The 14466-nt window shown below is 36.7% G+C and overlaps 2 protein-coding genes across 2 annotated transcripts in view; one reads left to right on the forward strand and one right to left on the reverse strand.

Annotated features, from left to right (window-relative positions):
* Positions 1-919: 919 nt before the first annotated feature.
* CAPZA3 (capping actin protein of muscle Z-line subunit alpha 3) lies at positions 920-1946 on the reverse strand. Its single transcript, XM_066318758.1, is given in 5 exon segments — positions 920-1050; positions 1053-1201; positions 1203-1368; positions 1371-1498; positions 1873-1946. Coding segments are annotated over 5 exon segments (633 nt in total). The 3' UTR covers positions 920-934.
* Positions 1947-2044: 98 nt separating this feature from the next.
* Positions 2045-14466, forward strand: part of PLCZ1 (phospholipase C zeta 1) — a 44188-nt gene continuing 31766 nt past the window's right edge. Inside the window, exons 1-4 of the mRNA XM_066318761.1 lie at positions 2045-2226; positions 2618-2768; positions 6582-6816; positions 13408-13609. Coding sequence (XP_066174858.1) covers positions 2045-2226; positions 2618-2768; positions 6582-6816; positions 13408-13609 — 770 coding nt within the window. The remainder of the gene's footprint in view (positions 2227-2617; positions 2769-6581; positions 6817-13407; positions 13610-14466) is intronic.

The raw sequence follows: 14466 nt of genomic DNA on the forward strand, positions 1-14466 counted from the left end.
GAAATTCCCATCAGCTGTGATGAACATAAAAATCGTGTGCTTACATTAAAAACATGTAATATTTTTAAGAATAATGCTTAACTGTTCACACCTTTGTTTTTAAGTGTAGTGGTTTTAGTAGCACTTGAAACTAAATTTTATTTCTGTTGAGAATCTAATTAAAAGATTTTTACAGAAAACAACAAGGATGCTAGGCATTTGTAATAATTTGTGATAAATGTTAGGAAATAATCACTATCATAGTCTGAAAGTAAACCAAAATCACATGCATTCCTTTTGCCTTTGTAAAAAAATACTAGCAGAGGGTGAGTAGGACTACTTTATTCTTTAATGCCACAACACCCAGCCTACATCCCTGGTCAGTCCTGAAATATCTTCTGTACTAGCTATAAGAAATTTATTCCTCCAGTGTCTTGATATTCTTTTTGTTCATGTGCCTGTATAAGGCATTCAGAGATACATGCGCAAGCAAAGCCTGAAGGCTAAATTTACAGGGTTTCAGCAGCAATGAAAAAAAAACCCCTATGTATAATATCCCAATATCTTTGCCAATCTACCTTACCAACTTCCTTGTAATCAATGTTTCATTTGGTGTGAAGTTACATAAGTGAATATAGTTTTGGTTAACATTACAAAGGAAAGTAAGAATTTGCTTACTATCTCACCTGGAGCACTGTGCTGCCTTTGACAGCTTGACCATTACTGGTAAAGTACTTGAAAAGTACATGAAGAAAGTGAAAAAAAACCCCAAAAAACCAAACCAAAACAACAAAACCAAGCAAATTATTTCCAGTCACTGAAGACCTGAATTATTATTAAAGTGGTGATTGACTCATGGAAGTCTCTGTACTCTCCTGAGTGATCCAGAAATAAATCAATTAAACAACTCCATTCCTTTCCCCCCCCCCCCCCCTTTTTTATTTAGGCCATCATATCAAAGGTAGTATTTCAGTAAGCATAGAGACACTTCAGCATTGGAGACCTTGGTTTTCAGATGCTGATCATTCCACGGTTTATTCCACTTCATAAAAGCGTGAGTAACAGGGAATTCCTTGACAGATTGTCCCCCCATATATCCTCTGACAAAACCTGAACGTTTTCCAGCATGTCGGTAGAAAACTTAGTGTCCTCAGCTTTCACAAGTTTCATAAAATCTGTGGCAAAATGCCTTTGGTCTGTCACATTTAGAGTCTCACTCAGGCTTGCTGACAGCTACATGGAAGCTGGCAACTTTGAAGCAGTTTGCTTGGAGAAGGAACCCTGTAAAATGAGTGGGATATGGAGTCAGGAACAAAGTCCAGCCTGGTTTCCAAAGGCTGTCCCAGTGATTTGAAGGCTGATACTCAAAGCAGGATGTGGATAGCTGCTCTTGCCCAGGCTGGTTTTGAGGACACAGCAGTTCCCCGCAGGGATGTGGGAGCTCAGGCAGTATCCCAGCACTTTGGGGTGGCCTCTTGCCGTTCCCCGATATCCACCATCACCCGTGTCATGGAGCCAGCTGGTTCCCCAAGGCCCAAAGCAGGAGTTTCCCCCAAGTTGCTGCAGTGGGTTGATAGCACAATGCTCCTGGCTATTTTGATGAAGATGTTGTGGTGACAGCCTTGTGCCTCACCAGCCTGTCACCTTGGACCAGAGCAGAGAGACCTCCCACAAGCTGGACAAACTGCCCAGGAGGACATTGGCACAGCTGGATATGAAAGACCTTTTCTGTCTCACACGGCTCCTGCCTGGTGCCCAAGCCAGTGGGATGTCCTGAGGGTGGGAGCCGCTGGATCAGGGCAGGGCCTGGGAGATGCTGTGCGCTGGAAGGAAAAGGCACAAGATGGTGGCAGAGTGGTGGAGCAGTGGCAGAAAGGGGCCTGTGCTGAACACCTGCAGTTTGTGACATCACCAGAGTGGCGCTGGAATGATACTGGAAGGATGGGGGAGCAAACATTCCACGCCATTCTGCCAAGGCACAGTGGCATGAAGAGCCCACTGTGAGCCCAAGCAAGGTGCGATGCCACTGCAGTGAGGGGACTGGAGCAGGCGATGCACAGCCACCATGGATGAGAACAGATATCCTTTCCCTCTTCTTCCTTCTCCTCCTCCTCTCCCCTCCCTGCCCTGTGACAGCTGCCATTGGGACTCTCCCAGACATGTCTCCTTCCCCTCAGGCCTAGACCTCGCCTGGGCACATGGGGGACTACGGGAGGGCGGCAGGGAGGGCCTGGGGCAGCCAGTCCCGTCAGCCAGGGCTGGATGATAATGTTTGGGTGGGCACAGTGCTGGGAGCACTCATTCCTTGGTGTTTCTTGGCACTCTCCACCTTTCCCTGCTCCTGCAGAATCCCTTCGGCCTCCCACCTCTGCCTCCCCTCACTGCTCCCCTTTCTGCACCCTGACCACCCCTTGCTCTCCTTCACACCCTCCCTTCGGCCCTTCTGGTCACTGCCCTGAGTCTGTGAGGACAGAGCAGAAATCTCCTTCTGCACACCTCGTGCCTGCTGCATTCTTGGAGGTCAGAAGACAAGGATGTTCTAGAGCAAGAGCAAAGGAAAGCACAAGCTTCCTAGGTTTAACAAAATTAAACTTCTCCCCCTCACCCCCCACTATTAAAAGGCAATTTAATGGGCCAGAATCTTCCTTAACCTCACATCTCATACATGGTTTTGGAATCTCATTCAGAATGATTTCAGGACTGGGAATATTGATTTTGAGGGTTGCATGAGGCTGCTTGAAAAAATGCAAATACCTTTTGATGAAGATCATTTAAAACATATTTTCAAGGTAAGGCGTATGTACATTAAGCAATTAACGGTTTAGAAATTCAGTTATACACATCATACATTTGCTATTTTTTCCAGGTTAAAGTTTTGGGAAATGTATTTCACCCTAATGTGGTGTGCAAAATCAGCAAAGAATTTTCCTCCTCCAGGTCTTTTGTTTCTGTGTAAAATAGATAACCCAGGACTTGCATTCAAATCACAATAATTTAGAACGGAAAATACCTCTAAGATCACTGACTCCAACCATTAATATATTAAAAAGTCCAGCTCTAAACCTTGCCCCTAAGCACCACATCATCTACAGATCTTTTAAGTACCCTCAAGGAATGGTGACTCAGACACTTCTCTGGACAGCCTGTTCCAATGCTTGACAGCACTTTCAGTGCAGAAATTTTTCCTAAGAGCCAGTCTAAACTATTCCTGGTACAACTTGAGTCCACTTCTGCTTGTCCTACTGCTTGTTACTTGGAGAAGAGACTGACATCCACATAACTCTGTCTTTTCACCACAGTGAATTAGTGTAAGATGGAAAATACATCGATTTTGATTCCCAGATTTTTTTATAACATGACTGCACTTGAGAAAACTTAAAGCATCTGGTTTCATCCTATTCTGCTTTTTCTATGATCAAGCTAATGAGCCCAGACATGTCTGTCTGATGTTGGACAGAGCCATGAGAGCAACTTCCTAAAAATCTTCTTGCCAGGAGGATGACATGGACTTTTCTGAGGTGTTCAGTCTTTAGATCCAGCACACATTCATTCTGTTCTCCACTGCACCTCTCCTGTAGTATTTAAGAGGTGTGCCTGAATGGTTGGGAATCATACTGTAACCCCCAGGGAAAGGATTTGGCCTTGAGACATGGCAGTGCTTAAGAGATTTCCATGAAGGTTACAGGATACAGCTAGAAACTGGACTTAATAATTTAATTTAGTGTAGGTAAGCAAAGCACTGCCAAACAGATCTTGTATTAGTGAGCAAATACTACAAAACTGAGTGCCTTGGCACATACTGGGCGTACATGTCCTTCATGTAATGACTCAAAAGGTGTAAGGTTTTCTCTTCTACATCATTTTTCCCCCTAAAAGAGTTGTCTGGTAATGCTGTTTCCCTAAGGGAATGAAAACAAGTGTGTATATATATATATTTACACATTTATATATATGATCCTTTTGAGACTGTTGCATCCAGCTGGCTTATTCTGTCCTGATTTGGCAGATGAGAATTAACTATGTCAGAAAGTCAGAAGTCAGAACCTTTTAGGTCATGAGAAGGAAGGCACTAAATTTTCCTCACCCTGTCTTTCTCATTGTTGTCTGCCTTGTTAAGCCAAGGTAGAACCAGCAGCATGAGCTCAGCCCTGGCTAAAGAGGCTTCCTGTGGTTTTTGAATCTGCACTGCATGGAGATAGTTGCCAACCTAGAGAATCTCTTGAGAAGTTAAAAATACTTCTTATAGTTTCCTCTATCTTCTCCCTAATTTGGTTTCTGGCAGAAATTTTAGAGAGATGGTAAACTGTGTGTAAACAAGAGAGGAATTATTTGAGAGAAATATCAGAGAAGTCTGATCTAGTTATATTTAACAACATATTATATCCTATAATAAATTAGATCAAGGTTGCTTGATCTAGTTATTTATAACAGTACTATTAGGTGTTCTTTGCTATTTGAGAAAGATTTCGGGTGCTCGGTAGTTTGGGGGCCTCAAATATTAAATCACTGTAATGGCATGTAAAAATTCAAAACATTCTTGAAGGGAACCTTACTGACATCATTGTAAGTAACTACACATCATCAGTTAATCTAATGTTTATACATAGCAAAATACATTTTAGAGAAAATTAATTTTAAGGAATAATCTGCTTTTTTTCTTGTCTGTTCTCTATTTTACTGTAATACTGTTTTGAGCAATATCAGAATTATGAATATTGAAGTTTTAAGGATTAATAAATTTTCACATAATTTCTCTCAAGACTCCTTGTCTCTTCTTTTTTTGAACAGCAAAAATTTGATGTGCATTAATAAAAATAAGAATGATAAAAACCTACCCCCCAAAATTATAAGATTATATATATATCTATATATATCTATCTTTTTATAGTGACATGATTTTTATCACTTTAATTTGAAGAGCTCTCTTGTGTAGTATTATTGCCTGTATTACATCAAGAGGTAACTAAAATAGAAACTTTTAATTTTTGCCCAGCTTCTCTTTGTGCCAGTAACTAAGTGAACATCTTCCAAGTCCTGATAAACTGTTTATTTCCAAAATAAGTTGATATTTTCTTTTCTTGCTTAATGGTTATGAGCAAATTTGCAACATTGTTAAGAACATTAAAAATTGGATTGAGGATATCAACTTTGTATGGGGAATTTCTCAGCAGTAATGAAATGTGTATAATTAGCATTTGTACAGAAATATTTTCTTGCTAGTGATTTCTGTTAAAAATTATTCTCTTTCACAAACTCAAAGTCCTTATTTGTAAGACTTTTTTCAGCAGAACTCCTCATGAAATTTAATTTTGTACTTGTTTCAGTTATTTAATGTATTTTTGCTCCAATTGTTGTACTAGTTCAGAAGGACAGTAGAACTGTACTGCGTAGGAAGGAACTGGCAATAGATCATTAAACTTTTAGGTTTTATGGTACGGCTTCAAAACCAATCTAATTTTGCAGTAATCCAAAGTCTTGCTCAAAGAGCAGCCAGAGCTCAAGTAAGCATTTTCCTGTTTATAGACACTTTTGTGGAAGCCAAACCAGCTATAGTTACATGCCATGTTCTGGATGTTGGAACTTGGTCTCTTGCAGTGTCCATTTAAGGAGCCAACAGTAAGGAATTTTCATCAGCTTACAGCAATGATCACTGAGGCAGTGGATTGCCATTTGTTTGTGATTTTTGTGAGCAACTTTGTCAGCAGATTTCTCTTAATTTGGCAACTTTTAAGAATAATTCAGTCTAAAATGTTAGAAACATTTCTAGCCTGTATAATTATTTTGAGTAGAAAATTTTACAGGAAAAATAGAAATGGTAAACCTCAGAAAAATGTAAAAGGCAGAAACGGTAAAAAAGTATTATTCTACTCAAATTCTTTTGCCCTTTTGACTTTTCTAGTGGCTTTTATACTGAAACACTGAAATTAATTACTATGCTAACATTTTGTAAGCTCTATGAAAACAAGCTTACAATTCACGATCCTGAAAGTGTGAATAATTAATCTAAGTTAAACATTCTGGCTTGTTAAGAATAGAACATGATGTCATAGGTTATTGCAAAATATCTTGTCTTCAAACTTTAATAGTGTTTCTTATTTGAAGTGTTGAAAGACTTGTACCTCCTGATAATTTGATCATCCTTATTTCATTTTTTAGATTACTGATTGCTGTTTTTGTATGCAAATTTGACTGACGATATTTACAATATGGTGTAAATAGCTGTTGGAGAGGTATACTAAATATATTTTCCACTTGATAAGTTTTACGCTGCACATTTATTTTAATTCATAGCATTTTAGAGATTTTCTACAATGTGTTTGAATATTAAAAATGCATTAAATCTAAATTTATTGCACTTATTTAGATGCTAATTATGTCATATGGTCCATTTTACTTGATATAAAATATTTGTAGCACACAAAGTATAATCTAAAAGTTGAAGAGTGTAATCTGATTGTAGTCATCGTTGCCTGAGGATTCTCCTATGATTCTCACTCTTATGGTCAGTTATAATTGAGTGTTTGGTCCATAACTTTGTATAATTGCATGTTGTTTTATTGATTTTATTATTATTATTATTTTGGTTAATTTTTTTCCCTCAGAAAACCCTCGACAAACACACAGGAGATATAATTAGCATGGATGACTTCAGAGCAATTTATAGAGCTCTTGTACACAGACCTGAATTTGAAGAATTATTCAAGGCTTACTCGATAGATGGCAAAATTCTACCTGATGGCCAGCTCCTTAAATTTCTTGTAAAAGAACAATTTCAAACTGAAGCTAATGAAACAACTGCCTTAGAAATTATTATGAAGTATGAACCCATTGATGAAGGTATGCACAGTTTAACTATTTGATATTTAGCCCTTATTTATTGTGCTTCTCTCAATGACTGTGTTTTGCAAAGCCTAGTATCTTTATTTCTTTAAAGGCATGTATTTTCATCTATTTATTATTTTTTCTTCCCATGTTTTAATTTATTTTTGCCGTACTCTCCTTTCTCTGGTCTCCTTTTCTTCTCTCATTTCTTTATTTTTTTTTCCTAGTCCTTCTATAAATTCTGTTCTTCAGCTCATTACAAACCATTTTCAATTTGTTTTTCTTAAGGTTCTTTTCTGCCATTTTTCTTACCTGCTCTTTACAGTGCCTTCTCTCCCTTGAGTCATTTAGTGATAATGCAAGGCCCTTTTATGTCCCTCTGACTTCCTTGCAGAAGCACTGTGTAAAATTTTCACAGGTGCCTGGTCACCTTCCTGAATCATGAGAACTCTGAGATGAGGAGGGGTTCATAAATCTGTAACACATTCTTCACCTGTTTAAGGGTGCTTCAAACTGGGGTGTAACATTTCTGCTGAGTTTCACTGATTTCAACTTGTGGCAAAATCTACAACTAAGCTATCCAAAGGATGTAACTGCATTTTGCTGCAAGCTGTTACTTTATTCAGTGAAATATGTTTAATTCTTACATTTCCTTGGTTCCCAGTCTTTGAAAATGGGTAGAGTTAATAACTGGTTAAGAAAAATAAACCCAAGGAGAAAATATTTTCTCTGGGATAATAACCCAGGGTTTTCTGTGTTGACCTGTGGTGGAAGTAGAAAATGGAAAATGTCACTTTTTCAATGAAAAGCAGAAGAACATTTGGTGTTTCATTAAGAGGCATTTACTGTCCAGTAATAGCCGCAAAACACGTGACTCCTTATGCCTTTACTCTTTGTGGTTGCTTTTCAAATTTGACTATATTTTATTGAACATATTCCGCTCTTTCAGAGGAACTAATATTTACTAGTTTTACAACTTGCCAATTTAAAAGTTTCCTTTCGTTTTGTGTTACCTGTTCTGATGGGAAAGTTAAAAGCTATAACAATGAAAAATCTTCAGTCAATTAGAAAACACCTTTGTTACTATCAATTGAAGTTTCTATATGTTTAATTTAATGTCTGGTTTAAATTTCAGATGCTGAGCCATATTCTTGTTTGTTTCTTCACCTGTGATAAATTTGTCTCATAATTGGAAATTATCTCGCTGAACAAATAATCTCTGTATTGTTCATGCTCCTTTGACTGAATTCAAACTCCCACTCAAACATATTTATTTATTGAAAAGTTCCAGTTATGATTGACATGAGGGATGATTCATATGGTATTGTGATAGACCATTTTGTGTAACTGTCGTTCTGCATTTGCTACAGAACATTATTCATCAGGATGATCTGTTGGACTCATCTGTCACCCTTGCCCTGTGTTTTACAGAAAGGGAAAAGGGCAGGTTTTGACACTTGATTGACAGGTTTGCTAATAGCGATGACCATTCTCTCACAAATGTGATAGCCCTGGTATGTCAAGACTAGGAAGGAAACAACTACATTTTACATTATACATATACTGTATAATTATACATTTTACATATAATTTAAAATAATCCATTTATAGCATTTTGTGCATCTCTAACATTTGTGCAGAGAGATTTCCCAAGCTATTAAGCCAGATAACTCTGAATTTATTCTCTGTGAGTACCATAGCTAGTTCAGGACAGTACCGAATGAACTACTCTTTCATTTTTATTCTACAATTTATATGCCCAATGTCAAAATGCTACATTAACAGATTTTTTTCACTTGCGTGCTAAAAGCTTGCATTTTTGGCAGAAAGAACTATTTCTATGGGATTGATCACAAAATATGAATATGCGATTCACACCTGACAGTTGTATCTTACTAACACCCAAATATCAGTCTGGTCCTTCCCAAACATTCTATTATCTGCACATTTTACTATTAGCTTTGAATACAAGCCTCGACTCATTAAATGAGATTAAAGAGAACATGCCAACTAAATGCATTTTTAAAAGCTTGGTATATATGTATTTTTTAAAAAATACTGTTCATTTTCATGGATAGGATTAGAAGCACAGTGAGGATAAGAAGGTATATCCCATTATTATTTACAATGTAGTGCCATTCAAAGGCTGTACTCCTGCCTATTTTCCTGCAAGGCAATACAAAAACAGGGCAAAAATGCAATCTTTTGTAAAAAAAACAACAAACTTGCTTTGTAAATAATAGTAAAACCCTGGTGCATCTGTGAGATAAGGACTTTGAGTAATCCAGAGTGTATTTGTGAAGCAAAAAAACATTCTCAGTTTTTTCCTAGCATACACAGTTGTGAGGGTTTTTTTGGGGTTTTTTGTGCATGTGTGTGAGAGACAGAGCAGGATGTAGAGCATAAATTTACAGAAGAGAGCATTTGATCCCATTGGCCAATGTAAATCAAACTTAATAAAGCAGACATCTCTGCCAAATTCCTACAGATTTCACAAAAAATCCTGTGAAGTAAGAAAGATGACTTAAAAATCTCAATAAGACAGTGGCTGTGGCTGGATTTGTGAGGCATAATGGTTCAGAGGTATGAAAGGGTTTGTAAATATCCAGTCTCAGGGAAAATTTTCAGAAGAAGGTGATTATAAGCCCTTAGAAAACTAAAGTGCTCTTCAGATAGATACTTTAGTCCAGTATGCACCAGTTATGTGTGGGTAAAATAGAAAAAAGCCTCCCTAGAATAGAAACTCAGAGTAGAAAAGGAATAACTGTATTCTTACTTTAGTCAAGGGAATACTTCTCTCTTTACTGTTCCCTTAGAGCATGAATGTTTCATCCTGATGTAAAGTAGTCAAATTTCATAGTCTGAAATTCCATCTGATGATGTTTCTGCCTGACTTTAAATGATGATTGAAAGCTTCTCCTTCCAGTGTAGCAGAGTAACACCGTGGTCTCTGTGATTGCAAATATTTCTCATGAGTTCACCCCTAAAAATCCCAGCAAATGTATCTGTACCCACTTCGCTCTCTCTGGGGGCCAAGGAACACAGATATTTAATTACTAATTTAGCTCTTAGGAAACAAAGAGCACACACATACATTTAAAAACAGGGGAAACACCTTTCTCCCCATTTCCTAGTCTCAATTTCAGTTCAGGCTTTTCTAGTCCCCACTCGCCAGCCTCTAGTTCAGTCCAGACACATCTCCCTGCACCCTGTCAGGGCTGCAGCTTGCACTCAGTTCCTTCAGGAGAAAGCAGGTCTTGCAGGAGGCTCTGGCCAGTGCAGAGTGATTTCTTGTTTTGTCTGCTTCAGTGTGGGTGCTCTACAGGCCTTCAGGGCAGCAAACATCTTATGAAAGTTTTCATTTTTTTCTTTATGAAGAAGAAGAAAAATACTTTCAAAGAAGTTTTAAGATAAACAAGAAAGCAGAGTGTCATGAACTCTAAAAATAATGTATAATGTAATCAGAGTCTTTCAAATACTCAGATTATATCCATAATTCCTCTCTAATATGACAGTATTTGCATATATGGCAGAGCTGGAGTTTACCTTAACAGGAGGAATGAAAAAAATAATTTTTTCTTTAATCATATTTAAAAATCCCAAACAATAGAAAAGAGTATTGTTATAATAAAATAAATTCTACACTATCCAAGAGAGGAGGGCAAGAAAAAAAATCATTGAAATTTGTTGACAAGAAGAAGCAACAATAAGACAGAAATCTTTTCTTACCTTCCCTTTCTACAAGAAATGGATATGCGTGTGCACACGAACTACTGCTAAAAGGTCCTAATGGAGAAAAAGACTGAGGTTCCTTCGGGGTAGAAATGTAAGGCCTTGATGAAAGTCCTTTTCACTGTGGAATAGTTATGGAGATGAAGTCCCATTTCCTTTAATGTAGAAGCAGAAAATGTCTGTAAATGGTCAGAAAATAGTATGACTGGGCTATTCCTCAGAAATGTAAGGGCCTATAATAAGCTCTGTAAAAATACAAAGGTTTTTAGTCTGTTGATTGGAGACATGAGCTGAATGTTTTACTGAAGTCCATGACCTTACATATCGACTAGATGTTCATTTTTGGGAGATTATGGTCATCATCATGTTTGCCTAAACATTAACTTCTCTGGAGAATGTTGCAGTTAACTTTTGTCAGGGACAAGAAAAGCCAAGAAAACATCGTAAATAATTCAGAAAAAACCGCTAACTTTTGAAAACCAATATTTTTTCACTTAATTTAATAAATAAATGCAGAAAAGGTAAGACTTGTTAGAAAATAAAAAATGTGCACATGCACGCACGCACACACACACACACATAGTTACCAGCTCTACTTTTAAGTGCTCAGAGAAATATATAGATCATGAAAAAAAAATTGGTCAGAAATGAAATCCAGAGAGGTCGTGTAATTCATTATAGGCAGAGCATACAGGATGAGTGTATTCTGCTCTGAGTAAATTCAAAATTTTAAAAAAATTCAAAATTTGAAAAAAAATTCAAAATGTTTTAAAAGATCCAGCCAGCATAAACCTAATCCAAACAAGTACAGAACAATGTAACACATGCATATGGATAAATCTAAGCTGAGATATTAAATAAGATACACTTTTCAAGAGTCATCAGGGCAAGAAGTCATCCTGCAAACCTCATAGTTAAAAGAAAACCAAAGAAATTCCTGATGCAATAAGTTGGCTCTATAAATTATTAATATTATTAATCTGAGTAAGATCTCAGTCAAAAATATGGATGAAAGGGACCTTCTTAAATGATGTAATCAGGTCAGTGAAGACAGGTTGACAAATCCAAGCTCTTAGAAAATTGACTGTAACTAGCTTGACTAATATAAGTCAAAGGTTACTTTTGAAAATAGGGGGGAAAGGAATGATGAATTGAAAGACCGGAAAAGATCAAATGTAATATCTATTTTAGAAAGGGAACATCCAAGGAACTGGACATTGTCAGTTACTAGGAAAAAAATGGAACAAGTAATAAATATGAAAACCCTTCTAAGAAGGTAAAGGTGAGTAGGAGGCCATTCCATGAAGAAATATTCCCCTGTTTTCTCCTATGAACGATTAACAGCACTGGTGGATAGCAGGAAAGTTAAAATTATCAGAAATCTGAAACAGAAAGATGCCCTGCATTTGATTTGTTTTTGTGGAAAGCAGTGGAATAAGGGACGTGCAAGAGCAGTTCTCATAAGTGAGAGTGTGAAAAAAGAGGAGAAGCATAATACTAAACAGATCAAATATTTTGGACAGCAAGGAAGTTTCAGGGTAAACTTCTGTTTCCTAATTATGGAAATTTTCTAACAATAAAGTTATTTAGCTGTTGAAATAGTTTTACTGGGTTGTCTGTGGATTCTTCATCACTGGAAGTCTGGAAGAATAAATTCAGGAAGACTTCTGGTGGGAATAACAGTTGTTGGGTGAATGTACGCTTGATGTCTGCATGGCCTTCTGTTTTCCTTTATCATTGTAAAACATTGCAAGTTTTCTAGTTCAAAGACCTGTGTAATTGAGAAACAATTATTTTCTGTAAATTCTCCTTCAGGTGTAAAACTTTCAGTCTGTCACACACCAAAGATCAATAATTACAATTCTAACTTGTACGTTCTGATTCTTATCGCTGTAGTAAGAATTACCAGGGCAGAAAAGAGGGGCTTTCCTGCAGGTATTTCCAGTCCCCAAGTTTGTATACATCGACTTCTAAGTTGTTCTCAGTAAAATAATCTTGGATTATTTACTGCTTGTTCACTTCTAGTCTGCTAAGGTGACAATAGAGTCATTCTAGAGTAAGAACTGGGCAAAATCTCTCACTAATTCAAGCTGTGTTTTGAAGCAAAGCTGACTTTTGAGATCATATCATTTGCAAAATGACTGTATTTGAAACATGACGTTTGGGAGCAGTAGCTGGCAGTTTAATGGCTCTGTTTGCCATTAAATCAGTCAAAACCAAAACAAATGAGATGACTATCACTGGTATGGACTCAATTAGTTCATTTTGTTATTAATGCGGTGGTGTAATAAGTTTGATTTGCAGTTCATCAGTGTGGGCAGTTATTTCTTTTGTTAAGATGCTGTTTTAATTTCAAATATTTATAAATATGATTTGATCAATATTTATTTGGAATTTTCCACCCCTGGGGAAGACATTTGGTGCTAGGAATCATAGTTTTTGCAAGATTATATTGAGACTTTCTGAGTGACATTTTACAGAACAATCCTGGTTCTCTTAAAAGAGAAAAGAAGATTCTCTTAGCACATTGTCTGGCATGTTACTTTCCAAAGTAAACAACAAAATTTTTACTTTATATTTAATTAGGACTAGTGAAAAGTGTCCTTACTGCTGTCCACAGAAGAATAAAAGTGTCAAAACATATTTATTTCCTCTCAGAAGTTTGAACCACAGCAATTCAGCTCCAGAGTCACGTGTATCTGATGTTTGTGTTGTTTATACATTTGTTATGAATTTTAAAATTGCAGGAAAGTCTCGCACTGTATAAACTTTAGCAGTGTTCAGAACTGGCTGTTAAAAATTTCAGAAAGTACAGAGATATAACCATAAGAGTGGCTTCACAGCAGAGACTTTTTTCCTTTTATTTTTGTTCAGTGAGGACAAAAAGGATGATGTCACTTGAAGGATTTATAAGGTACATGAACTCAGAGGAATGTTCAATATTTAAAAGCCAGCACAGGAGCATCTATCAAGATATGAACCATCCATTATGTGATTATTTTATTTCATCTTCTCACAATACCTACTTGATAGCTGACCAGCTTATGGGACCCAGTCATTTATGGGGATATACCAGGTATTTAGACATTGTTTTTTAATATTTTAAACTTTTTTTTTTTTTTTTTTTTTTTTTTTTTTTTTTTTTTTTTACTACTAAGTCACATACAATCCTACTTGGCATTAAGGGACAAAGCCATCAAGGATACAAGTTGAAAATGTGAGAGTGGCATTTTATTTTTGGGTACACTTCTCCATATATTTGCCAAGCCATCTGTTCATAGTCTGGAAACAATCTATTTTTTTCACTTACATCTCAGAAAATCAACCTTGCAGCAAATGAAATCTATAATATGGTGTACATTACATGATTAAATCAGTTTTTAATCTCAACACACCATGCAAAAATAAATAAATCCCTGAAAGAAATGCAAAATTCCTGGGCAAATTCTAATCTGTTCAATATACCAGGATGTATATTCAATATACAAGATGTGTGTTGGAGTATGTCTATGTCAAGGACAGTTGTGTTCAGTGCATGTTCCAGTGTGGGCAGTTTAGCACAACCAAAACAAAATGTGGGCATTCAAGTGAACCAGCAGGGAGAGGAACCTCTGCAGTGTGTGACTCCAAGAGGATGATGACCAGGAGGCCCAATTGCCAAGGCAGGCAAGAAGGAAATGGATTGTGTAATAAAGGCAACACTGAGAGGGTAGGATGTATTAAGAACTAGGAAGGGATGTGTCCAGAATTCCTATTATTTCTACTACTTAAATGAAGAGAAAGCAGTTGGAACCATCATCTATCTGAACTCTTTTTTTTTATTTTTGGTTGCTCTCTTAATGTTCTATAGTGACTTGCATTCATCAGAAACAATACTCAATTTCTAACAGTATTTAAAATTCCATTATATTAATGCTGCAGTGCCAAAAGTAG

The sequence above is a fragment of the Sylvia atricapilla genome, chromosome 5 (genome assembly GCF_009819655.1).
Source record: "Sylvia atricapilla isolate bSylAtr1 chromosome 5, bSylAtr1.pri, whole genome shotgun sequence".
NCBI classification, from domain to species: Eukaryota; Metazoa; Chordata; class Aves; order Passeriformes; family Sylviidae; genus Sylvia; species Sylvia atricapilla.